General features: G+C 33.1%; 1 protein-coding gene across 3 annotated transcripts in view; it reads right to left on the bottom strand.

The window, feature by feature from the left end:
- LOC132730295 (uncharacterized) overlaps nucleotides 1-21,786 on the bottom strand; it is a 39,650-nt gene extending 17,864 nt beyond the window's left edge. Inside the window, exons 1-5 of one of the 3 annotated variants that reach the window (XM_060716187.1) lie at nucleotides 21,270-21,747; nucleotides 20,804-20,849; nucleotides 8,433-9,027; nucleotides 6,059-6,217; nucleotides 5,007-5,231 (exon numbers count right to left, since the gene is read on the bottom strand). In XM_060716187.1, the coding sequence (XP_060572170.1) occupies nucleotides 5,007-5,231; nucleotides 6,059-6,217; nucleotides 8,433-9,008 (960 nt within the window). In that variant the 5' untranslated portion in view covers nucleotides 9,009-9,027; nucleotides 20,804-20,849; nucleotides 21,270-21,747. Of the gene's footprint in view, nucleotides 1-5,006; nucleotides 5,232-6,058; nucleotides 6,218-8,432; nucleotides 9,028-20,803; nucleotides 20,850-21,269 lie in introns of all 3 variants that reach the window. The other 2 variants (XM_060716186.1, XM_060716188.1) reach the window with 2 other exon arrangements.
- Nucleotides 21,787-22,001: the final 215 nt, after the last annotated feature.

Raw genomic sequence — 22,001 nt, 5'->3', positions numbered from 1 at the left:
ATGACCCCCTGGGGCGGGGCCAATTTTGACCCCAGGGCTTGTATTTTAACAACTTTGGTAGAGACCCATTAGAACATGTTTCATGCTAAATATCTTAGCTCTAGCTCTTTCGGTTCTTTAAAAGAAGATATTTAAAGATTTTTTTTCGGTTGCCATGGCAACCAGAGTTCTGCATGGAATTAAAATCTTTGAACAATTTTTAAAGGTGATCACCAAAGGAACATTCCTGTGAAGTTTGGATGAAATTGGCTCAGTGGTTTATGAGGAGATGTCATTTAAAGCAAAAGTTTACGGACGGACGACGAACGGACACCGGACGAAAAGCGATCACAAAAGCTCACCCTGTCACTTTGTGACAGGTGAGCTAAAAAACAGTAACACATCTACCAGTATATCAATCAGAAACAAACAGTTATACATGTACTAGTATATCAAACTGAAACAAACAGTTATACATGTACTGGTATATCAAACAGAAACAAGATTGCATTTGAGAAAAATGCTATGCCACCGCATTAATCCTTGTACCTTTAGACAATAAGATTTTTTGATTTTTTTACTATATGTTTATATTGAAAATCAATGACCCCCGGGGCAAAGGCAATTTTGACCCCATTGTTATAATTTAAACAATCTTGCTAGAAGTTCATTTCATAATGTTTCATGCAAAATATCTAACCTCTAGCATTTGTCAATTACTAGAAGAAATTTTTTTAAAGTTTTTACTACAAGTCATGTTTAAGTTTTTTTTCCTATATACATATAAGGAAAACCAATGACCCCCGGGGCGGGGCCGATTCTGATCCCAGGGCTATAATTTGAATAATCTTGGTAAAGGTCTACCAGACAATGCCTTATGCAAAATATCTAAGCTCTAGGCCTTTTGGGTCTTTACAAGAAGGTATTTTAAGTTTTTACTATATGTACATATAGTGAAAATCAATGACCCCCGGGGTGGGGCCGATTTTGACCCCAGGGCTATAATTTGAACAATCATGGTAATGGTCTACCAGACAATGCCTTATGCAAAATATCTAAGCTCTAGGCCTTTTGGGTCTTTACAAGAAGGTATTTTAAGGTTTTGCTATATGTACATATAGTGAAAATCAATGACCCCGGGGGCGGGGCCGATTTTGACCCCAGAGCTATAATTTGAACAATCTTGGTAGAGGTCTACCAGACAATGCCTTATGCAAAATATCTAAGCTCTAGGCCTTTTGGTTCTTTACAAGAAGATTTTTTAAATTTATTCTTATAATTCCTTTTGGTTGCCATGGCAACCAGATTTCTGCATGGAATGAAATTCTTTCAACAACTTTTGAAGCCCTACACCCAAGGATCAATCCTGCCAAGTTTGGTTGAAATTGGACTAGTGGTTTTTCACAAGAAGATTTTTTAAGTTCACTATATAATCTATATAACACACACACACACACACACAAACAAACACACACACAGGTGAATCGCTATATGCCACCGCATCGCAGATGCTGCGGTGGCATAACAAGCAGTAAAACATGTACCAGTATAACAACCAGAAACAAACAGTCATACATGTACCGATATATCAACCAGAAACAAACAGTAAAACATATACCAGTATATCAAACAGAAACAAACAGTAATACATGTACCGGTATATCAACCAGAAACAAAACAGTAATTCATGTACCAGTATATCAACCAGAAACAAACAGTATTACATGTACTGGTATATCAACCAGAAACAAACAGTTATACATGTACTAGTATATCAAACAGAAACAAACAGTTATACATGTACTGGTATATCAAACAGAAACAAACAGTTATACATGTACCAGTATATCAACCAGAAACAAGCAGTAAAACATGTACCAGTATATCAACCAGAAACAAACAGTTATACATGTACCAGTATATATTAACCAGAAACAAACAGTTATACATGTACCAGTATATTAACCAGAAACAAACAGTTATACATGTACCAGTAGAACAACCAGAAACGAACAGTTATACATGTACCAGTATATCAACCAGAAACAAACAGTTATACATGTACCAGTATATCAACCAGAAACAAACAGTTATACATGTACCAGTATATCAACCAGAAACAAACAGTTATACATGTACCAGTATATCAACCAGAAACAAACAGTTATACATGTACCAGTATATCAACCAGAAACAAGCAGTAAAACATGTACCAGTATATCAACCAGAAACAAACAGTTATACATGTACCAGTATATCAACCAGAAACAAACAGTAATACATGTACCAGTATATCAACCAGAAACAAACAGTTATACATGTACCAGTATATCAACCAGAAACAAACAGTTATACATGTACCAGTATATTAACCAGAAACAAACAGTTATACATGTACCAGTATATCAACCAGAAACAAACAGTTATACATGTACCAGTATATCAACCAGAAACAAACAGTTATACATGTACCAGTATATCAACCAGAAACAAACAGTTATACATGTACCAGTATATTAACCAGAAACAAACAGTTATACATGTACCAGTATATCAACCAGAAACAAACAGTTATACATGTACCAGTATATCAACCAGAAACAAACAGTAATACATGTACCAGTATATCAACCAGAAACAAACAGTTATACATGTACCAGTATATCAACCAGAAACAAACAGTAATACATGTACCAGTATATCAACCAGAAACAAACAGTTATTCCTGTACTAGTATATAAACCAGAAACAAACAGTTATACATGTACCAGTATATTAACCAGAAACAAACAGTTATACATGTACCAGTATATCAACCAGAAACAAACAGTTATACATGTACCAGTATATCAACCAGAAACAAACAGTTATACATGTACCAGTATATCAACCAGAAACAAACAGTTATACATGTACCAGTATATCAACCAGAAACAAACAGTAATACATGTACCAGTATATTAACCAGAAACAAACAGTTATACATGTACCAGTATATCAACCAGAAACAAACAGTTATACATGTACCAGTATATTAACCAGAAACAAACAGTTATACATGTACCAGTATATAAACCAGAAACAAACAGTCATACATGTACCAGTATATATCAACCAGAAACAAACAGTTATACATGTACTGGTATATCAACCAGAAACAAACAGTTATACATGTACTGGTATATCAACCAGAAACAAACAGTAATACATGTACCGGTATATTAACCAGAAACAAACAGTTATACATGTACCAGTATATCAACCAGAAACAAACAGTAATACATGTACCAGTATATTAACCAGAAACAAACAGTTATACATGTACCAGTATATCAACCAGAAACAAACAGTTATACATGTACCAGTATATTAACCAGAAACAAACAGTCATACATGTACCAGTATATTAACCAGAAACAAACAGTTATACATGTACCAGTATATCAACCAGAAACAAACAGTTATACATATACCAGTATATTAACCAGAAACAAACAGTTATACATGTACTGTTATATCAACCAGAAACAAACAGTAATACATGTACCAGTATATTAACCAGAAACAAACAGTTATACATGTACCAGTATATTAACCAGAAACAAACAGTTATACATGTACCAGTATATTAACCAGAAACAAACAGTAAAACATGTACCAGCATATTAACCAGAAACAAACAGTTATACATGTACCAGTATAACAACCAGAAACAAACAGTTATACATATACCAGTATATTAACCAGAAACAAACAGTAATACATGTACCAGTATATTAACCAGAAACAAACAGTTATACATATACCAGTATATCAACCAGAAACAAACAGTTATACATGTACCAGTATATCAACCAGAAACAAACAGTTATACATGTACCAGTATATCAACCAGAAACAAACAGTTATACATGTACTGTTATATCAACCAGAAACAAACAGTTATACATGTACCGGTATATCAACCAGAAACAAACAGTTATACATGTACCAGTATATTAACCAGAAACAAACAGTTATACATGTACCAGTATATCAACCAGAAACAAGCAGTAAAACATGTACCAGTATATCAACCAGAAACAAACAGTTATACATGTACCAGTATATCAACCGGAAACAAACAGTTATACATGTACCAGTATATCAACCAGAAACAAACATTAACACATGTACAGGTATATCAACCAGAAACAAACAGTTACACATGTACCAGTATATCAACCAGAAACAAACAGTTATACATGTACTGGTATATCAACCAGAAACAAACAGTTATACATGTACCAGTATATCAACCAGAAACAAACAGTTATACATGTACCAGTATATCAACCAGAAACAAACAGTTATACATGTACCGGTATATCAACCAGAAACAAACAGTTATACATGTACCAGTATATCAACCAGAAACAAACAGTTATACATGTACCAGTATATTAACCAGAAACAAACAGTTATACATGTACCAGTATATTAACCAGAAACAAACAGTAATACATGTACCAGTATATCAACCAGAAACAAACAGTTATACATGTACCAGTATATCAACCAGAAACAGTTATACATGTACCAGTATATTAACCAGAAACAAACAGTTATACATGTACCAGTATATCAACCAGAAACAAACAGTTATACATGTACCAGTATATTAACCAGAAACAAACAGTTATACATGTACCAGTATATCAACCAGAAACAAACAGTTATACATGTACCAGTATATTAACCAGAAACAAACAGTTATACATGTACCAGTATATTAACCAGAAACAAACAGTTATACATGTACCAGTATATTAACCAGAAACAAACAGTTATACATGTACCAGTATATCAACCAGAAACAAACAGTTATACATGTACCAGTATATTAACCAGAAACAAACAGTTATACATGTACCAGTATATCAACCAGAAACAAACAGTTATACATGTACCAGTATATTAACCAGAAACAAACATTAATACATGTACCAGTATATTAACCAGAAAAAAGCAATAGAAACACATTCTACCTCTTTAAGTTCTGTCTCAAGAGCAGTAAATTTTCTTTCTAATTCTGTATGTATTTTCTCAGCCTCCTCCTTTTCTTTGGTCATCTGTTCTTTAAGTTCTGTTAATTCATTTTTAAGTCCCTCGTTTTCCTCTGATGATTTTCGAATTTTCGTCATTTCTTCTTTGATTTGTCTCAACATTTCTTCAAACCCTTCTGTTGTGATAATGAAGTCTTTCTTCTTCAGCTGATGAAAATAATAAATTTTGTAATTTTGTTACAAAATTATCTCTCTTCTTCTTTTGTTTAAATTCTCTTAATTTTTTGAGAACTTTAAAATCCACTTTTCAACAGGAATCTGATAGTCAGACATTTTTTATTTTCAAGATATTGTTTTCCATACATATAATAACAAACTAAAATACTGTAATTTCTTTTCTCATATTTTAATATTCTGTAGGTACTTTTATTTGATTTCATCAATATTAGTTAACTTAAGGCAGTTGTTACTTAAATTTGACTAAAATGAATTAACCACTTCGAGCACTTTTTTGTATTCAACTCCGTAAATTTAGTAAAATGTGCTTATTTTAAAATATGATAATTTAACTCTTTAAAGATTTCAAACTTAAAATGTATTATGTACACTTACATCTTGAAGTTTCCCAACAGCTTGTTGGGCTTCTTGTCTTGCATAAACGAATATCCAGTTTTTAACTAAAGCGTGATTGTCAAACTATTATAACTTGACTTAAAATAGTTTTAAACTGAATATATTATATCACTAGATAGAATATTTTCGTAAAATGTGTAAAACTTAAAAAATATTAGAAAATTAATTATGTCTTTTTAACAGAATATGCATTGAAGGAATTTATACAAGAAAATGTCAAAAAAAACATTTTCTGAAAAATATTGAGTTAGAATAGTCTTTCGCCTAGTCCTCGCTATACTTTACCACTTCTAATTCTGTTACCTAAACTTTGTCCTGAACTAAGTGGTATGTTATCTTAAATCATTATAAGTTAACTCCATAAAGATTTCAAACTGACACAATTCATTATTTACACTTACATCTTGAAGTTTCTTCACTGCTATCTGGGCATCTGATCGGTGTAATAGCTCTTTACCATCTTGTAAAACTGCTATCATATCGTCTAAGTAAGTATTTGCCTCACTTTCTTCTAATTCCATGCTGCTTGAGTGAAAGATAGCATTTCTATAGTGACGAACCTATTGAATAAAAAACACAGTTTCAACATTATTATATGCATAAATATACAGTGATTAGCAAATCAAAATTGTTTTGTTGAAAATTGATTAGGTACTTTAACCTATGTATGAGATGAAATCATGAATTATACCAGAGCTTTTTTCCTATATTTTGGGAAAATGCTTTATGGTAAATGTGAAATAAGTGTGTCTTATTTTTTTTTTCAATTTGGGAACAAGGGAAACATTGCTGCAAAATAGCCTGTCACAAAAGCTTTTGATATAGATTTGCATATAGGAGATATGTTCTAAGCAATATCCAGAAAATATCTAGATATTATATCATCTTTAGTGACTTTGACCTTGCAAATATTTTCTTAACTTACATGTGTCACACTTGTAGTCATGATTATAAGTAACCATTTGTGTTAAAATCCAACAATAAATTGGCCTCACTATATGACCTTGACTTTGGTAGCAGACATGGATTATTAATAAGCCTCACAATGGTGACATTTGTGTCATGTTACATTAAAGTCCCTGAATGAAGTATGGCTCTGAACAAGCAATTTTCAATGACCTTTAGAAGTGTAACTTTAACCTGGGTACCTGGTTTATGAACGTGACACTGCTTCTCATAGTGGTGAACATTTCTATGAAGTTTCATTAGAATCCCACCATGTGTGTGGGAGATGTGCTTTGGACAAAATTTCTTTATTTTAAATCATCTTTAGTGACCTTGACCTTGCATATATTAACCTAAATTACATGTTTCACACCAGTAGTCATGATAATGACCATTTGTGTTTCAATCCCTAAATAAGTGATGAATGAATGGTCCTTTAACACATTTTCATATCTTTACCTGAACTTTGGCCCCTATGTGTGGCAGGGACCTAAGTTTTTTGCACATGACACTTCCCCCCATAATGGTGAACACTTCTGCCAAATTACATTGAAATCCCTCTATGCATGCAGAAGTTTGTTCTGGATAAGTGTTTTTCAATGACCTCTTAGTCAGGGCTCTCAATTGACACAGGGATCCGGGTTTTGACTCGTGAAAATCAGGAAATGCACAAATTTGACACGTGATAAAATCTGCACGAGAGTCAATTTGCCACGTGGGATTTTCAGCTATGCAATAATAATTCCCTTAAATCTACTCCTAATTACCTGTCAAATCCTACATATGTTCAAATCACACTCAAAAAAATGTCACGGTGTGTAATACACAACATTGTTTATAGCCTGTGCACTGAAGCGTGACATCAGTGGATGCAATTTGACAGCGCTAAAAATAGCTCTTCACAGTACACAACTGATAAGAATTACATACTTGAGGTGTCAATTATTGATTGCATTTAAAGGTTTATGATACGTCTTTGATTTACTTGGAGTGCCTATACATTTGTTATTTCTATTAAATATTCCTAGTGCATTTTGGTATTTAAAATTAAAATGATATATAGCATACCAGTAAAGATATTTTTTATATTTTAAACTTTTAATGAGAAAAGCTGCTACTTAATATATTCTTTCACAGTAAGATGCAATTCATTTTTTTGTTGTTTTTTGATGTCTTTTTTTTTGGGGGGGGGGGGGGGGAAATATACATTATAACTAGGCATTTTATCAATGTTAAATATTATAAATTTCGACTTGAGAATCTACACAAAATGACCTCCAATACAGTAATTTTTGTAACAGAAAAATGATTCATGTAGTCAAATGACACTAGAAAAAAATTATTTGACTCATGAAAATTTTGGCCAAAGAGTCTTTGACTCGTGAAATTCTGACCCTACTGAGAGCCCTGCTCTTAGTGTAACCTTGACCTTTGACATACAGACCTACATGTAGTTCATGCTCATGACACTGCATATCACAGTGATGAACATTTGTATGAAGTATCAAGCATTTTTTCCAATGTAAGTGTGACCTTGACCTTTGACCTAGAAACCTGGTTCATATGCACAATACTGTTTCTCATCATGGTAAACATTTCTATGAAGTTTCATTAAATTCCCTCCATGTATGTAGAAATTATACTCCCGACAAAATTTTGCAACAAGAATGACTGGTGGATTTTTGTTGTGAATCATGAAAAGTGGTGAATTACTTCTTTACCTTCTTAGTTAAATTTTCATTTTTTCTTTTACTTTGATACTGAAAATATAGCATTTACATTACAAGAGCTGATAAAAGATAAGTAAAATATATTTTATTAACGGTTTACCTTTGAAAAAAGGTTGTTTGTTCCTGTGACATTGCATCCAATGTGGCTATGAAAATACTGGTTATTTATCACTAGATGTAATAACCCAGTACAATCAGTTTCCCCAACAGATTGTTTCTGCTCGTAGCCTGGAGCATTTATAAAACACTTACAAATGCTCCAAGGGTCTGTCACCCACTGTTGAGCATCGCTGTTTTTCCAGTTAGGTGCAGGTGGTGAGGATGCATGATGCTGCACAATAAAATCATAGATGGCGCCACATATGTTGTTCGGACAAGCAATTTTGCCCTTACAGCAACAGCTGCATTTTACTTGCCCAAGAGGACAAACTTTGTTTCCAGCATTCCCAGGTACTGGCTTATGGTCTGGCTTGAGAGTTTCAACTCGACAGTTGCCACACGTCACAGTTGATGGTAGTGATTTTGTAGAACGAATGGTTTGTAAGATATCCTTATGTTGTTGGTTAGCTATGTCATTACAGAATGGTACCAGTCCATCCTTTAAATATCCAAGTCCTAAACCAGCCTTTACCCACTGTCTGTATTTTTCCTTCTCTAAATGAAGTTGATGTGCCATCCTGATACTCTATCAATATCTATACAAACAAAACAAAAGTATTATGTTAGATTTTATATAAATAAGTAATTATGGTCTTGAATTGCAATTCAAAGTCCAAAATACTGGGTAAATATGATATGTGTTCCTAAAAAAATCAATTACAGGGAGAAAAAAATAGAGTAGAGATGTTATCGATCAGGATTTTTGTATTGATATATCGGTAAAGAATTATAGGAGATACTGCGATATATCAATTGCCAGGCAATATTCAGCTTTCAAGATTTTTTTAATGTTCCATAAGGACACTGACGACAGTTATAATTAAACGTATGCATTTTGTAAAGAAACCATTTGATAAAACAAAAAAAGATAAATAAGCTATGAAAACTGAACAATTTGTTTATTTCTTTTATCATATAACTATAAATGACAACTAATGACTATAACTTTAAAGTTTAAAGCATTTTCCATTCTAATTTTATTGTTGTCGCTGCAATTACGAAGTTATTGATTAGGTTAAATCCCGTCCTTGCTGTTCAAAATATACCGTGGTTTAATAAGCAAATTATAGTGTTTACAACCTGAATAATTATTAAAGTTTAACATTTTATAATCATAATTTAATTCATACAAAGAAACACTGACACAATTTTTCTTGGCAATTTCCCTGTTTAATATCTGAATTGAGGGGTCTTAACACCCACTTAGCAGACGTGCGAGATTACAAAGAAATTCGTCAGTATTTGTTAGAGACACAGGGAGGTAATTTGGTGTGATTTTCATTTTCATTTTGGAAAAAAATGTTTGAAAACATTTGGCATCACAGGCGCTTGTCACTTTATCAAATATGTTACATAATCGGCCTATATTATATATATGTATATTAAGATTAAAGTATATACTTAGTATATAGCCCATATAGAACATAAAAAAGTTTGCTTCAAGCACCTGTGATTGGCATTCAATACCCGATAATTAAAAACAAGAACCGGTTGAACCGGGTGATGCTCCCCATGAAGGTTCTAGACACAGGAAAGTATAAAAAAAAATGAACAAAGGGCAAAAACTCCAAAATTAGGCAAGGAGGAGTTATGTTTTTTTGCACTGCACTTCTATTCAATGAGATCTATCTATCTATAAAGTTTCCTGATGATATCAGAGTTATGTCCCTGGTAAAATTCAAAGTGTAAAAATGAACAAAAGGGCAATAACTCCAAAATTAGACCAGGCTTTGTTTAGGTTCTTTAAGCATTGCAGTTCTATCCAATTATATCTAGCTACCTACAAAGTTTCATGTTGATATCTCTAATAGTTTTAAAGTTATGTCCCGGACAAAAGTCAAAAAGTAAAAATAAACAAAGGGCAATTACTTCAAAATAAGGCAAGGCAGAGTAATGATTCTTAAGCACTGCATTTCCATCCAATGAGACCTATCTATCTACAAAGTTTCATGTTCAGATATCTCTTATAATTTAAGAGTAATGTCCCGGACAAAGTTCAAAGTGTCAAAATGAACAAAGGGCAATAACTCCAAAAGTAGGCAAGACAGTGTTACAGTTCTTGTGCACTGCAAACCTACTTAATAAGATCTATCTACCTACAAAGTTTCATGTTGATACCTCTTATAGTTTAAGAGTTATGTCCTGGACAATGTTCAAAGTGTGAAAATAAACAAAGGGGGATAATTAAAAACTTAGACAAGGCAAGGTTATGGTTCTTGTGCACTGCACACCTACTCAGTGAGATCTTTCTACCTACAAAATTTCATGTTGATACCACTTATAGTTTTAGAGTTATGTCCCAGACAAAGTTCAAAGTGTAAAAAAAAAAGGGGGATAATTCAAAAATTAGGCAAGGCAGAGCTACGGTTCTTGTGCACTGCACACCTACTCAATGAGATCTATCTACCTACAAAGTTTCATGTTGATACCTCTTATACATTTAGAGTTATGTCCCGGACAAAGTTCAAAGTGTAAAAATAAACAAAGGGGGATAATTTAAAACTTAGGCAAGGCAGAGTTACGGTTCTTGTTCACTGCACACCTACTCAATGAGATCAATCTACCTACAAAGTTTCATGTTGATACCTATTATAGTTTTAGAGTTATGTCCCGGACAAAGTTCAAAGTGTAAAATAAACAAAGGGGCATAATTAAAAAATTAGGCAAGGCAGAGTTACGGTTCTTGTGCACTGCACACTTACTCAATGAGATCTATCTACCTACAAAGTTTCATGTTGATACCTCTTGTTGTTTCAAAGTTATGTCCCGGACAAGAAAAGGGGACGGACGGACGGACGGACAGCCGGACGTACGGACGAGGCGGCGACTATATGCTCCCCCGAAATTTTTTCGGGGAGCATAAAATTGGAATCAATTGTAAACGTGTGACCATATAAATGATTTACAAATATTCATTAATTGAACAAACATTATTTTTTATCCAGTTTCCACTCCTCCATTTGATATGTTCTATAATAAGTTATTTCCGCGCACATGCAGTACATGTAACTGCGTGACACACAGAAAATCCCTTCCCTAGTTTGTGGTTATTTATGTAAATACTTTTTTATTTATGAACCAAATTAAACGATATATTGAATATAAAATCATTTTTTATTATAAAACACTGTATCAAGAAAAGTTAATAAAAAAATAATCAATTTATAAAATATAAGTCATATTTGGTATCTTCTGTCCGCTACGGATATGACTTTTATAGAACGTTATTCGAATATAACTTATAACTTTTTTTATTTATGGACCAAATTTAACGATATTTTGCATGTAAAATCATTTTATTATTATAAAACTTTGTATCAAGAAAATATAATAAAAAAAATAATTACTTTGTAAAATATAAGTCATATTTATAAAGTCATATCTGAGAATATGAGTCATCTCCGGTATTAAGACATACCGCATATTACCTGGCAATCCGCGACATTTGGAAATGGTTGATTCAGTACATGGGTTAACGTGAAGGACAGAGGATACCGAAAATGACTTATAGTTCATAAAGTTTTTTCTTCATATGATATTTTATAATAATAAAATGAAATTACATGCCAAAAATGGTTAAATTTGATACTGTAATAAAAATATTACATGTTATATTTGTTGCATGTTCTAATTTAAATAAAAGTCATAACCATAGCAGAAAGTAGATACCGAATATGACTTTTTACAGTACTGGACACGCGAAACCCGCACAATTCGCGCATTTGCGGCAAACCCTCATGCTTTATAACGCGAGTAAATTCGCTGCAACTTGAGACATTTCCCGCGAATTCAACTCGCGACGATTTTGCCGTGAACATTTGCCATGATTCGCCAGGAATAATACATGTTACTTTGAATAAAAAATGTATTTTGCACTCTATGAACTTGAAACCATTCGTATATTTTAGATGATATACATGTCAGGGGTTTATTTAAGCGGACGCCCGCTTGCCCGCGTCGGGTAGAAATCGCTGCGGGCAAGTGAAATTTGAAAGCAAATTGCCCAGCGGGCAAGTGAATTTTCGTTATGCCTTCTATTAGCTTTGATATCCTTTGCCGATAATACTTTTCTTTCCGTTCATATTACAGTCAAACAAGACTAGTGTATTTTAACTGTTTCTGATTGTAGTTGGACTCCCTATCAACCAATCAAATTACGTAAAAAAAACTTTTTCCATTTTGCTTTCCTTTCAAAATGGTGGGCGGCGCCAAAAGTTTTCCCATTTTTAAAAGAAAAAAGTCTGCCGCGATTAAAGAAAAAGCCACGGCAAAGAAATTATCTGATTTTCTGAATAAAAAGCATAAAATCACAAAAATTCAAGATGAGTTATGTCAATAAAGACTGACACAACTGCAAGGTTCAAGAAAGAACAGAAAAATCGGGCCGTAAAAATCTACTCCTTTGAATCCTGTACGCTATTGTTTTCTTCATACGGTCAGAATTTAACTAACTGGCGTCAACTCATTTGCAATAGGCCTATAGAATTTTTTTAAAATTCGTCACCAGTAATCATTTTTACACAAATCTTGACGAAAAATCATAATAGTCTTGAACTGTTGTTAATTTATTTTCCTTTCTCCCCTACAGCAATGTTTAAAAATATTCTAGATCTATTAATAAACAGAATAAAATAATCCATAAAATGTTTAAAATCCTTTTTGGTAAATCACAGCATATTGTGTAACTATAAGTTATCTGTGGTCATTCTAGGTCATGCCTAATTTACGACCAAAACAGAAAAAATCTCCTTAGGTGAAACATACAGCAAATGACGTATATTTCGTCTGACAGTTCTTTGAACCAGTCAGTGCTCTGAACTGTATGATTACTGCATGCGGTGAGTCCCTTTGATGTGACAGATGTTAAAACTTCAAATAAATTTCAATACAAGCAGGGAGGATAGGAATCAGACAGATCAATTTAAATTGAGTATAACACATCCCGTCATGGACTTGGAGCAACTTGTTGTTTTTAAAAATGAAATAAATTTGAAAGGTACATAACTAGTTTGGTAATGCAAACAAAGCAAACATATTTTTGATATTTTACATTGTTTGAAATCAACAATAAACATTTAAATCCTATCACAATTTTCAACAATCGATGTACTGTTTCCTTTTTAAAGTTGTAATAAGGTGATAGCATCTGAATGTTAATATATTTTAAAGGCACCTGGAATAGGGCCTAATTATTACCTGTAATTTTTATAAGCCTCAACAGACCATGACTATTGTTAATCTTCACTTTCATTTTACTATTTTGATGTGAGGAATCCCCGACATTTAGGAGTTTTTCTAAATTAAATCTCAGGGATTTCTATTGGATCCCTGGCAAAGTTGTGTCGACCCCTAGACTATTGTGAATTAGCAAAAAACATATACAGTAGGGAATTTAATAGGACTATTTTACTATCTGAGGCATAAGTTGAAAGGATCTGCAACAAATCTTATTTTTACCCATAATTTTTGCTTTGATTATTAAAAATCTTCACATTAAGATCGGGCAACCTGTTTTTCCTGGGGGCAAGTAGATTTTAAAAGTTACTTGCCCTTCGGGCAAGTGAAAGTCAAAACCTTAAGTAAACCCCTGCATGTATGAAAATTAATAAGTAGATCTACATGAAGTTGTATCAAGAAAATCTTGTAATATTTTGTAATTAAATTATTTTATTGTCTACCAATCAACTTGCATTTTGCTACCCATCACCTACTCATCTTGTGCACCTGGCATTTTTTACTCGTGAAATTGAAAGTAAAGAAAGTCTCAATTTAAGTGATAAAACATTTACAATTTTCAACAATTATAATTAGCGTACCGTAAAATTCCTATTAAACGCCCCCGGGGGCTAAACATTTTCCAAAAGGGGGGCTATTATTACACCACAGTTTTTCCTTAATCCAAAAATCACTGTAAATACATTTAGCAAGTGTTGGTACATTAATAACATTAAAAAGTGTTGAGGTTTGAAAGTTAATATTATACATATTTGTGTTTACTTTAAATTCAAATGGATTCTGAATGATTTGAATAAAATGATGGCTTTAATTATGAGTTCAGCACTGATGAGAAGATTGTTTTCCTTATCAAAAAGCCTGAGGGGCCTTTATTAGGGGAGGGGCGTTTATTAGGAATTTTACGGTATTAGACGTAATATTGTTCTAAAAATAGAATATGTGCGAAAGTTAACAACGGATTTTAATTACATTTGTATTATTATCAAAGTAACAATTGGACAATTTGTTATCGTGCGTTCTTTGATGTAGTTCCAATTACATTTTGTAATTTTAATCTTGTTTTGTTGTTAACTAATTTTCATCCAGCACCTGATTGCTTTGTTTTCGAATACAAAATGTATACCTTGTACACTGTACATGTTCAATTGCTAAATATTAATAAATATACATGACATTTACAAGATTTTTTTCCAAGTTTTTACTATATGTATATAGTGAAAATTAAAGACCCCCGGGCAGGACCAAGTAGTACTTTCTAATACAAATATTGCTGTAGATTGGCCGTAAATTACTGCGATACATCGCGGCGATTTTTCGTGAACCGTCATGAAATTTGTCGAACTTGCAAGCGGCAATGTTGTACCGCATAATGTCCCGTCACGACATAGACTACACTCACGGCATAACGCGACTTTTGCGGGTTTCGCGTGTCCAGTACTGTAAGTTACATATATTGCACGCTTTGTATAAAAGTCATATCCGTGGCGGATTGAAGATACCAAATTTATATGATTTGTTGTTTTCAAACTTGTTTCTTTAATTTTTTTATTTATTTTTTGGTATTTTTTTTGTCACATAATTTAAAAAGTTAAAATAATAATACATGCAAAAAATCATTAAATTATGCCCGTAAATGAAAAAGTAACAAGTTATATACGTTGCATGTTCTAAATGTCATATCCTTGGCGGAACTTATATACGTTGCATATTCTAAAGAAAGGATTTAAGATACCAAATATGACATATATTTTATAAAGTTTCTGATTGTTTTTCTTGATACCACTTTATTTAAAATATAAGTCACTGCAGAGATCTGCCGAGGACGCGATTTTGCGCCATTGGCGCTAAAAAAATGAGAATGGCGCAGGAAAATCGGCAGCAAAGGGCCATGGGCGCATCTAAAATCTGTGCCAGACTTATAAGAAAACTAGAAATGTGTCATCATGCCACGGATGCCCCCGCATGCAGCCAAAATTTCAGATGTTATAATATTTAGTTCCAAATTTGTTTGCACAAATTATTTTTTTCATTTTAAGTTCAAAGCCCTTAAAACTTTTCAATGTTAACACAAACCATTTTCATACAATGTTCAAGGCACTGAAATTATTCTGTCTAAACCTTTTGAAAATAGCATATTTCATATTTGTAGCCAAAATAATGGCTACATTCATTTCAGTGCTGAAACTGAAAGTTCAAAATTTTTCCAACATTCAAGAAAGATAAGTTTGTCCAAAATCATTGAACCACGACCAAATTCAAACTTAAACTGCTTATTCCTAAGATGTATCTATATTATTTTCAAAGTGAAAGGGACATAACTCTGCAAAAAAGTCATCGAACCATGACCAAATTCAAACTTGACCTCCCCATTCCTTTGACATATCCATATGTCAATTTTGAGTAGTTGGGTAGATAATGAACAGAAACTGTAAATTTCATATTATTTTCAAAGTAAAAGGGGCATTACTCTGCCAAAAATCATTGAACCATGACCAAATTCCAACTTGGCCTGGGCATTTCAAAAATATATCCATATGTCAAATTTGAGTTGAATGTGTTGTACCGTTGGGGAGATAATAAACAGAAACTGAAAATTTCATATTATTTTCAAAGTGAAAGGGGCATAACTCTGCCAAAAATCATTGAACCATGACCAACTTTGAACTTGACCTGCGCATTCCTGTGACGTATCCATATGTCAAGTTTGAGTTAAAAGTGTTGTACCATTGGGGAGATAATGACCGGAAACTGAAATTTCATATTATTTTCAAAGTGAAAGGGGCATAACTCTGACAAAAATCATTGAACCATGACCAAATTCGAACTTGACCTGTATTTTCTCACGATATATCCATATGTCAAATTTGAGTTGAATGTGTTGTACTGTTGGGGAGATAATGAACGGAAACTGAAAATTTCATATTATTTTCAAAGTAAAAGGGGCATAACTCTGCCAAAAATCATCGAACCATGACCAAATTCGAACTTGACCTGTATTTTCTCATGACATATCCATATGTCAAGTTTGAGTTGAATGTGTTGTACCATTGGCGAGATAATGAACGGAAACTGAAAATTTCATATTATTTTAAAGTAAAAGGGGCATAACTCTGCCAAAAATCATCGAACCATGACCAAATTCGAACTTGACCTGTATTTTCTCACGACATATCCATATGTCAAATTTGAGTTGAATGTGTGCAACCGTTACTAAGATAATGAACGGAAACTGATGATGACGGAATGACAGAATGACGGAAGGACGGAATGACGGAAGGACGGAATGACGGAAGGACGGAACAGGGTAACACTATATGCCCCAGCCATTACATGGCGGGGGCATAACAAAACTGTCTGCTGGGTTATTAAGTCATCCAGTCAAAACTGGTACCAACAGCAACATGTTACCCATGCTCCTGTAATTACGCATATTCTTTAGTTTATCCATTCCCCTATAGCTTTTGTCCATGTTATCTACTTACCGCATTTCTTCTCATAATCCCTTTCCCACACAGATACTCATTTCTACTACCGTAAATTTAATCCAATAAAACAAACAAACAAATTATACAACTACTTAATATTTAAAATGATTATCGGTAACTGAAAAAAAAGTGTTGCTATTTTAAGAAATGCTGTAAGTTACAGTATAATCTGACAGGTGTTCAACTTGATCAACCCTAAGGTCACTCAAGTTCACGCAAGTTTTGGCTGATGAAGTGTAAAAAAAAGATGTATATTTCGTCATCAGAATGTTTGACAGGGTGATTAACCAATCAGAGAAACATTGTGCATGACTTTTTTCATGATCAAAAGGTCTGTCGGCAAATGTCTTTGATGTATGCTGTCTACACAGAGGCATACAAGGGGCAATAAAATTCGTCAATATACATTGGTAAGGGACATTTTGTGCAAAGTAGGAACAATTAAATGGATAATGCACAATATAAGACATTACAAGTAAGAACCAGCAATTATGTGAATAAATTTGCATATCAAATTTTTGAGCAGCCATTAAAAAAATATTTTCATTTTTGCCTGCAATTAATATTAGTTAGAAAGTTACCATGTAGGCATAATTTTTAATTATTGGTAAAGTACTGAATTATAAGTGAACCACTTGTCATAAAATATGATTTAAGTTTTATTACCAGGGAAATTCAATTACATGTATCTACAAACTTTTTAACAGTTATTTTGGTCAATGTTTACTTATTTTCCCAAGGCCCATACTTTGGTAAAAATGGCCCATCATTTTCAGACCAAGTGGGCCCAGGGCCCAGTACTTTCAAATTCTTGGCAGATCTCTGGTCACTGTCATATCCGGTATTAAAAGTCATATCTGCGGATGTGAGACATATCCGGTATTATGTCATACCTGGTTATATATTGTTTTTTTCGTTTTTTTCTAATATCGTTCTTTTTATCACAAAATAAACGGTCCAGGCCCCTTTACAATTTTGACAAAAAATGCCCTGCTGGCCTAATATTTGAACCAAGTTGTTATTATATGTGACATACCTACATCAGTGATTATTTCTGGAAATATCCTTCATATATAAAAAATTATAATCTGATGTCAACTCTAGATATTGATACAATTAAGAAATTAGCAACTTTTCTATATATAGCGCTTAGAGAACGTGATCAATTTTTGTCTATGTTTACGCCAGACTGTGTATTTACATACATTCGGAACTTTGCCTGTTTCGGACTAAATGATGTATTTCTCTCCCTTTCTCTGTTCTACGCTATTTGTTCATATTAAATCACGTATTTGATTATACTCTTGTGTGTTGATCTATATCCATTTTACTGGCGTGGTGGCAGCGAATTTACGTCCCACTCTTGATAAAGACCTGTGTACATCATCTCGTAATAGAATTATTACCGTGAACGCAAGTGTATTAAACAAAAACATTGACAATGGCAAATTCTACCCGCGCGCCAAAACAATGGCGCCTACCAAACATGAAACTGTAAACTCATTTGAAAACTGGAGACAAAACTTAATCTACAGCCTTTCTTTAGACAAGAACTTTGCTCCCTTTCTCGTGGCTGGGCTTAAATGGCAGAAAAAGACCAAAACTGCACCTCACAGAGGCTTTGTGAATGACGGTGAGGATGTAGCCGAAGCTGACAGGAAAACCTGTGAGCAAAAGGTCAACATTCTTGAGTTGATGTTAGGACAGATAGCAAATTTTTGTCCAGTAATATCCAGAAACACTATTGTTAAAAACTCTACCTCCGTTGGTGATATTTGGCAAACAATCCGCCTCCACTATGGTTTCCAAATTACTGGTGGCCATTTTATTGACTTTGATTCTATCCGATATGATCCTACAGAGAGACCCGAAGATTTGTTCCAACGACTCACCACATTTATCGCATTTATAATTAGTAATTATACTTTTCTTTGATAAATGTAGCGCTTAAAGAACATGATTATTCATATATCTATGTTTAGATAATTAGTACTAATTCTATTTCTACGATAATTGTTGACATTTTGTTCTATATATTTCTATTATGTCTTTACCATGTCTGATATGTAGCATCCACAGATGTATATTTTGTATTATAAATCTTTATATGTGTATGGGCCGGTGGTCTATAACTCAATAAAGTTTGATTTGATTTGATATGTGTTTATTAAGAGGGGTATATTTCCCCTTTATTTTCTTATTATTATTTGCTTATATTTTTCAATAAAATGTAAAAACAAAGGGGAGATAATTTGCCATTTTCTACTTTCGTTTTCGGTACACACACAGGTGCTAGTTGCATTGATTTGACCTAAAATGTGTTTGACCTTGTTATTTATACAATAAAATATCAATATATTAAAAAAAAAAAAAAAAAAAAAATTTCACTGTTATATTATTATTGACAAGGTATGCAACATTCAGGTACGAAAATTATGGGTACGCCGGTTATCTGTGTTAAAATTTTTCACCGGGCGGTAATATCGTCGGATTTTTGCATGGAATCAATGCACAATATATTTTTCTATTACAATTTACTATTTACAGATCCCCAATTAACCGCTAGTTAATGTTATAAAGCCCGAAAGTAAGAAATCACCCAGGTCCGAAAGATGAGACCGTCATGACGTACATTGTAAGCTGGTATTTACGCTTGAAATACATCAACAAAGAGATCAAACGGGTCGAACACACATGCAAACAACTAGTTCTGGCTTCCAAAACTTTAAAAGCCGCTTTTTAACATTTTTGTTTTTCATCAGATGCGGCATTAAAGTTTTGGATTAGACCCGTTACGAAACCTAACCAGAATAACATAAGTTGATTTATTCTTGTTTTTCACTTGCAAATACACTTGACCCGATCAATTCTTGTGCATTTTACGGTAAAACAATTATTTGAATATCGTTCTATACCAATTCAAGTAATAAAATATTAATACCGTCATTAAAATTGCCTATTTAACTGTAAAACATCAATTTTCGCCGACTTCAGTCGGCCATGACATTCAAGTGCCACGCGAGACCTCGTATGACGTCATTCGCGGGAACAGATTTTAATAGAGTTGTGTACTATATTTAGAACATTTTGTTGACATGATTTCGATATTTTTATTCAAGATAATGTTTTCATTTATTTTCATAAATTTTTAAGTATTTAAATATGATTTTATTGAATATAACAGTCAGTAAATAACCTTTTTCAACATCTTAAAAAAAAGTAATCTATAAAAATATTGGAGGCACATGGGTTCATAAAGGTCAATCTCGTAATCACGTGGTCAAACATTTTGGCAATATGGCGGCCAAGTGCCGAAATTTTTACCTGTCGGAAACTAATAGGTAGTTTATGTTCCTTATAAGATTTTTATTAGTCCATCCTTGGCCTATCAACAGATTATATATCGTTTTATCAAGGTATGCTTCACTTTACTTCGTGGCATGTTCGATAAATAAATACGAGTGTGTCAGATTCCTGGCACGATTATTGGTGGACTTTCCCTACGGGGTTATCTTCAGCGTTCACGTCATGTCATATATATAAACGGGTACGCTGAAGACCTTAAGCTAGCAAACAACTGGATTTTACATACTTTTAAATGGTTTTATCCTCCACGAGTCGAACTTAGTCCTATGAGCCTGTATTTAAAGAAATATCCTACATGTAGACGATATTTTTAGAAGGTAATTCCCACCGGAAGTATTCTCCGGCTTCCGTTTCACATACATTGACAAAGAGCGGAACAGGGAACCAAGCACGTGTGGGTACACACACATTTTAATAATCATACCCCATACAATAGGACTAGCTGTTGCAATTATTAATCAATATTATAAATTCATTTAAGGAAGAGCTTAATAAAAGTCTAATTAATGTGTGTTGATATTTAAGATTATTAGCCTCACGCGGAAATTCCCCAAAATCCAACTTTCGTTTTCAATTGATAAAACATTGGTAATTTACCTAAGCTAGTTAATTGTTTTTGACTTGTTATGTTAACATTTCATTTAAGTAAAAAATAATTTACTTATTAGTCACAAACGTTTCAAGATACTTACCGCAATTTCTTCAAATTTTGAGAAAATATTATCCGGGGCTATTTTCCGCCATATTGATTTACTCCAATTTTACAGCGCATGCGTATTGTAAACGAACACTACTAAATTATCGAAAGATTTCACAACACTAAATATTTCCCTACACTTTCTTTAGAAAAAAGGGTTAAGAGACTCTTTGCGAATGATTATTTGAGGCAATATTGTGCCTTTTCTTTATTATGAGAAAATAATAGCAGGTATATATCATTTTTTTCATTTTTTTATCATCTAATTCACGGGGATAGGGCGTTTACCACAACTTTTCGGCGCAACGTCAAAATATCATACTTCTGACCGAGACATCGTATATTTCTGGACAAAATATTAATGGCGGGATAACCAAATTGCAGGTAATAGCTTACAAAATATCTTACTGCTGGACATTGCAAAATTTTTTCAATTGTTTAAGTACTCCATCGAATTTTTGAAACAATTTATCGTTAATCTAGCACAACACAAAGTCAATTCACAAAAATTACATACTTCGAAGAAATAGTGTTTACAAAAGATCGTGTCTACCTCAACATGACTCGTACATGTGCTAAAACAACAATGTATTTGTTTTATGACCCTACGAGCTTGTGTATACATTATGGTTAGTCATAAATTCAAGTTCCATACAAAATTGTGTGTTTGTATTGTAAATTTTAGGGAATATTTATGTTGAAAAAAGGCCTATTGACTCGAATATTG

Source organism: Ruditapes philippinarum, unplaced genomic scaffold (assembly GCF_026571515.1).
Source record: "Ruditapes philippinarum isolate M1 unplaced genomic scaffold, ASM2657151v2 ctg3193_1_1_1_1, whole genome shotgun sequence".
Lineage (NCBI taxonomy): Eukaryota > Metazoa > Mollusca > Bivalvia > Venerida > Veneridae > Ruditapes > Ruditapes philippinarum.
This window is presented reverse-complemented; position numbering and strand designations above follow the sequence as displayed.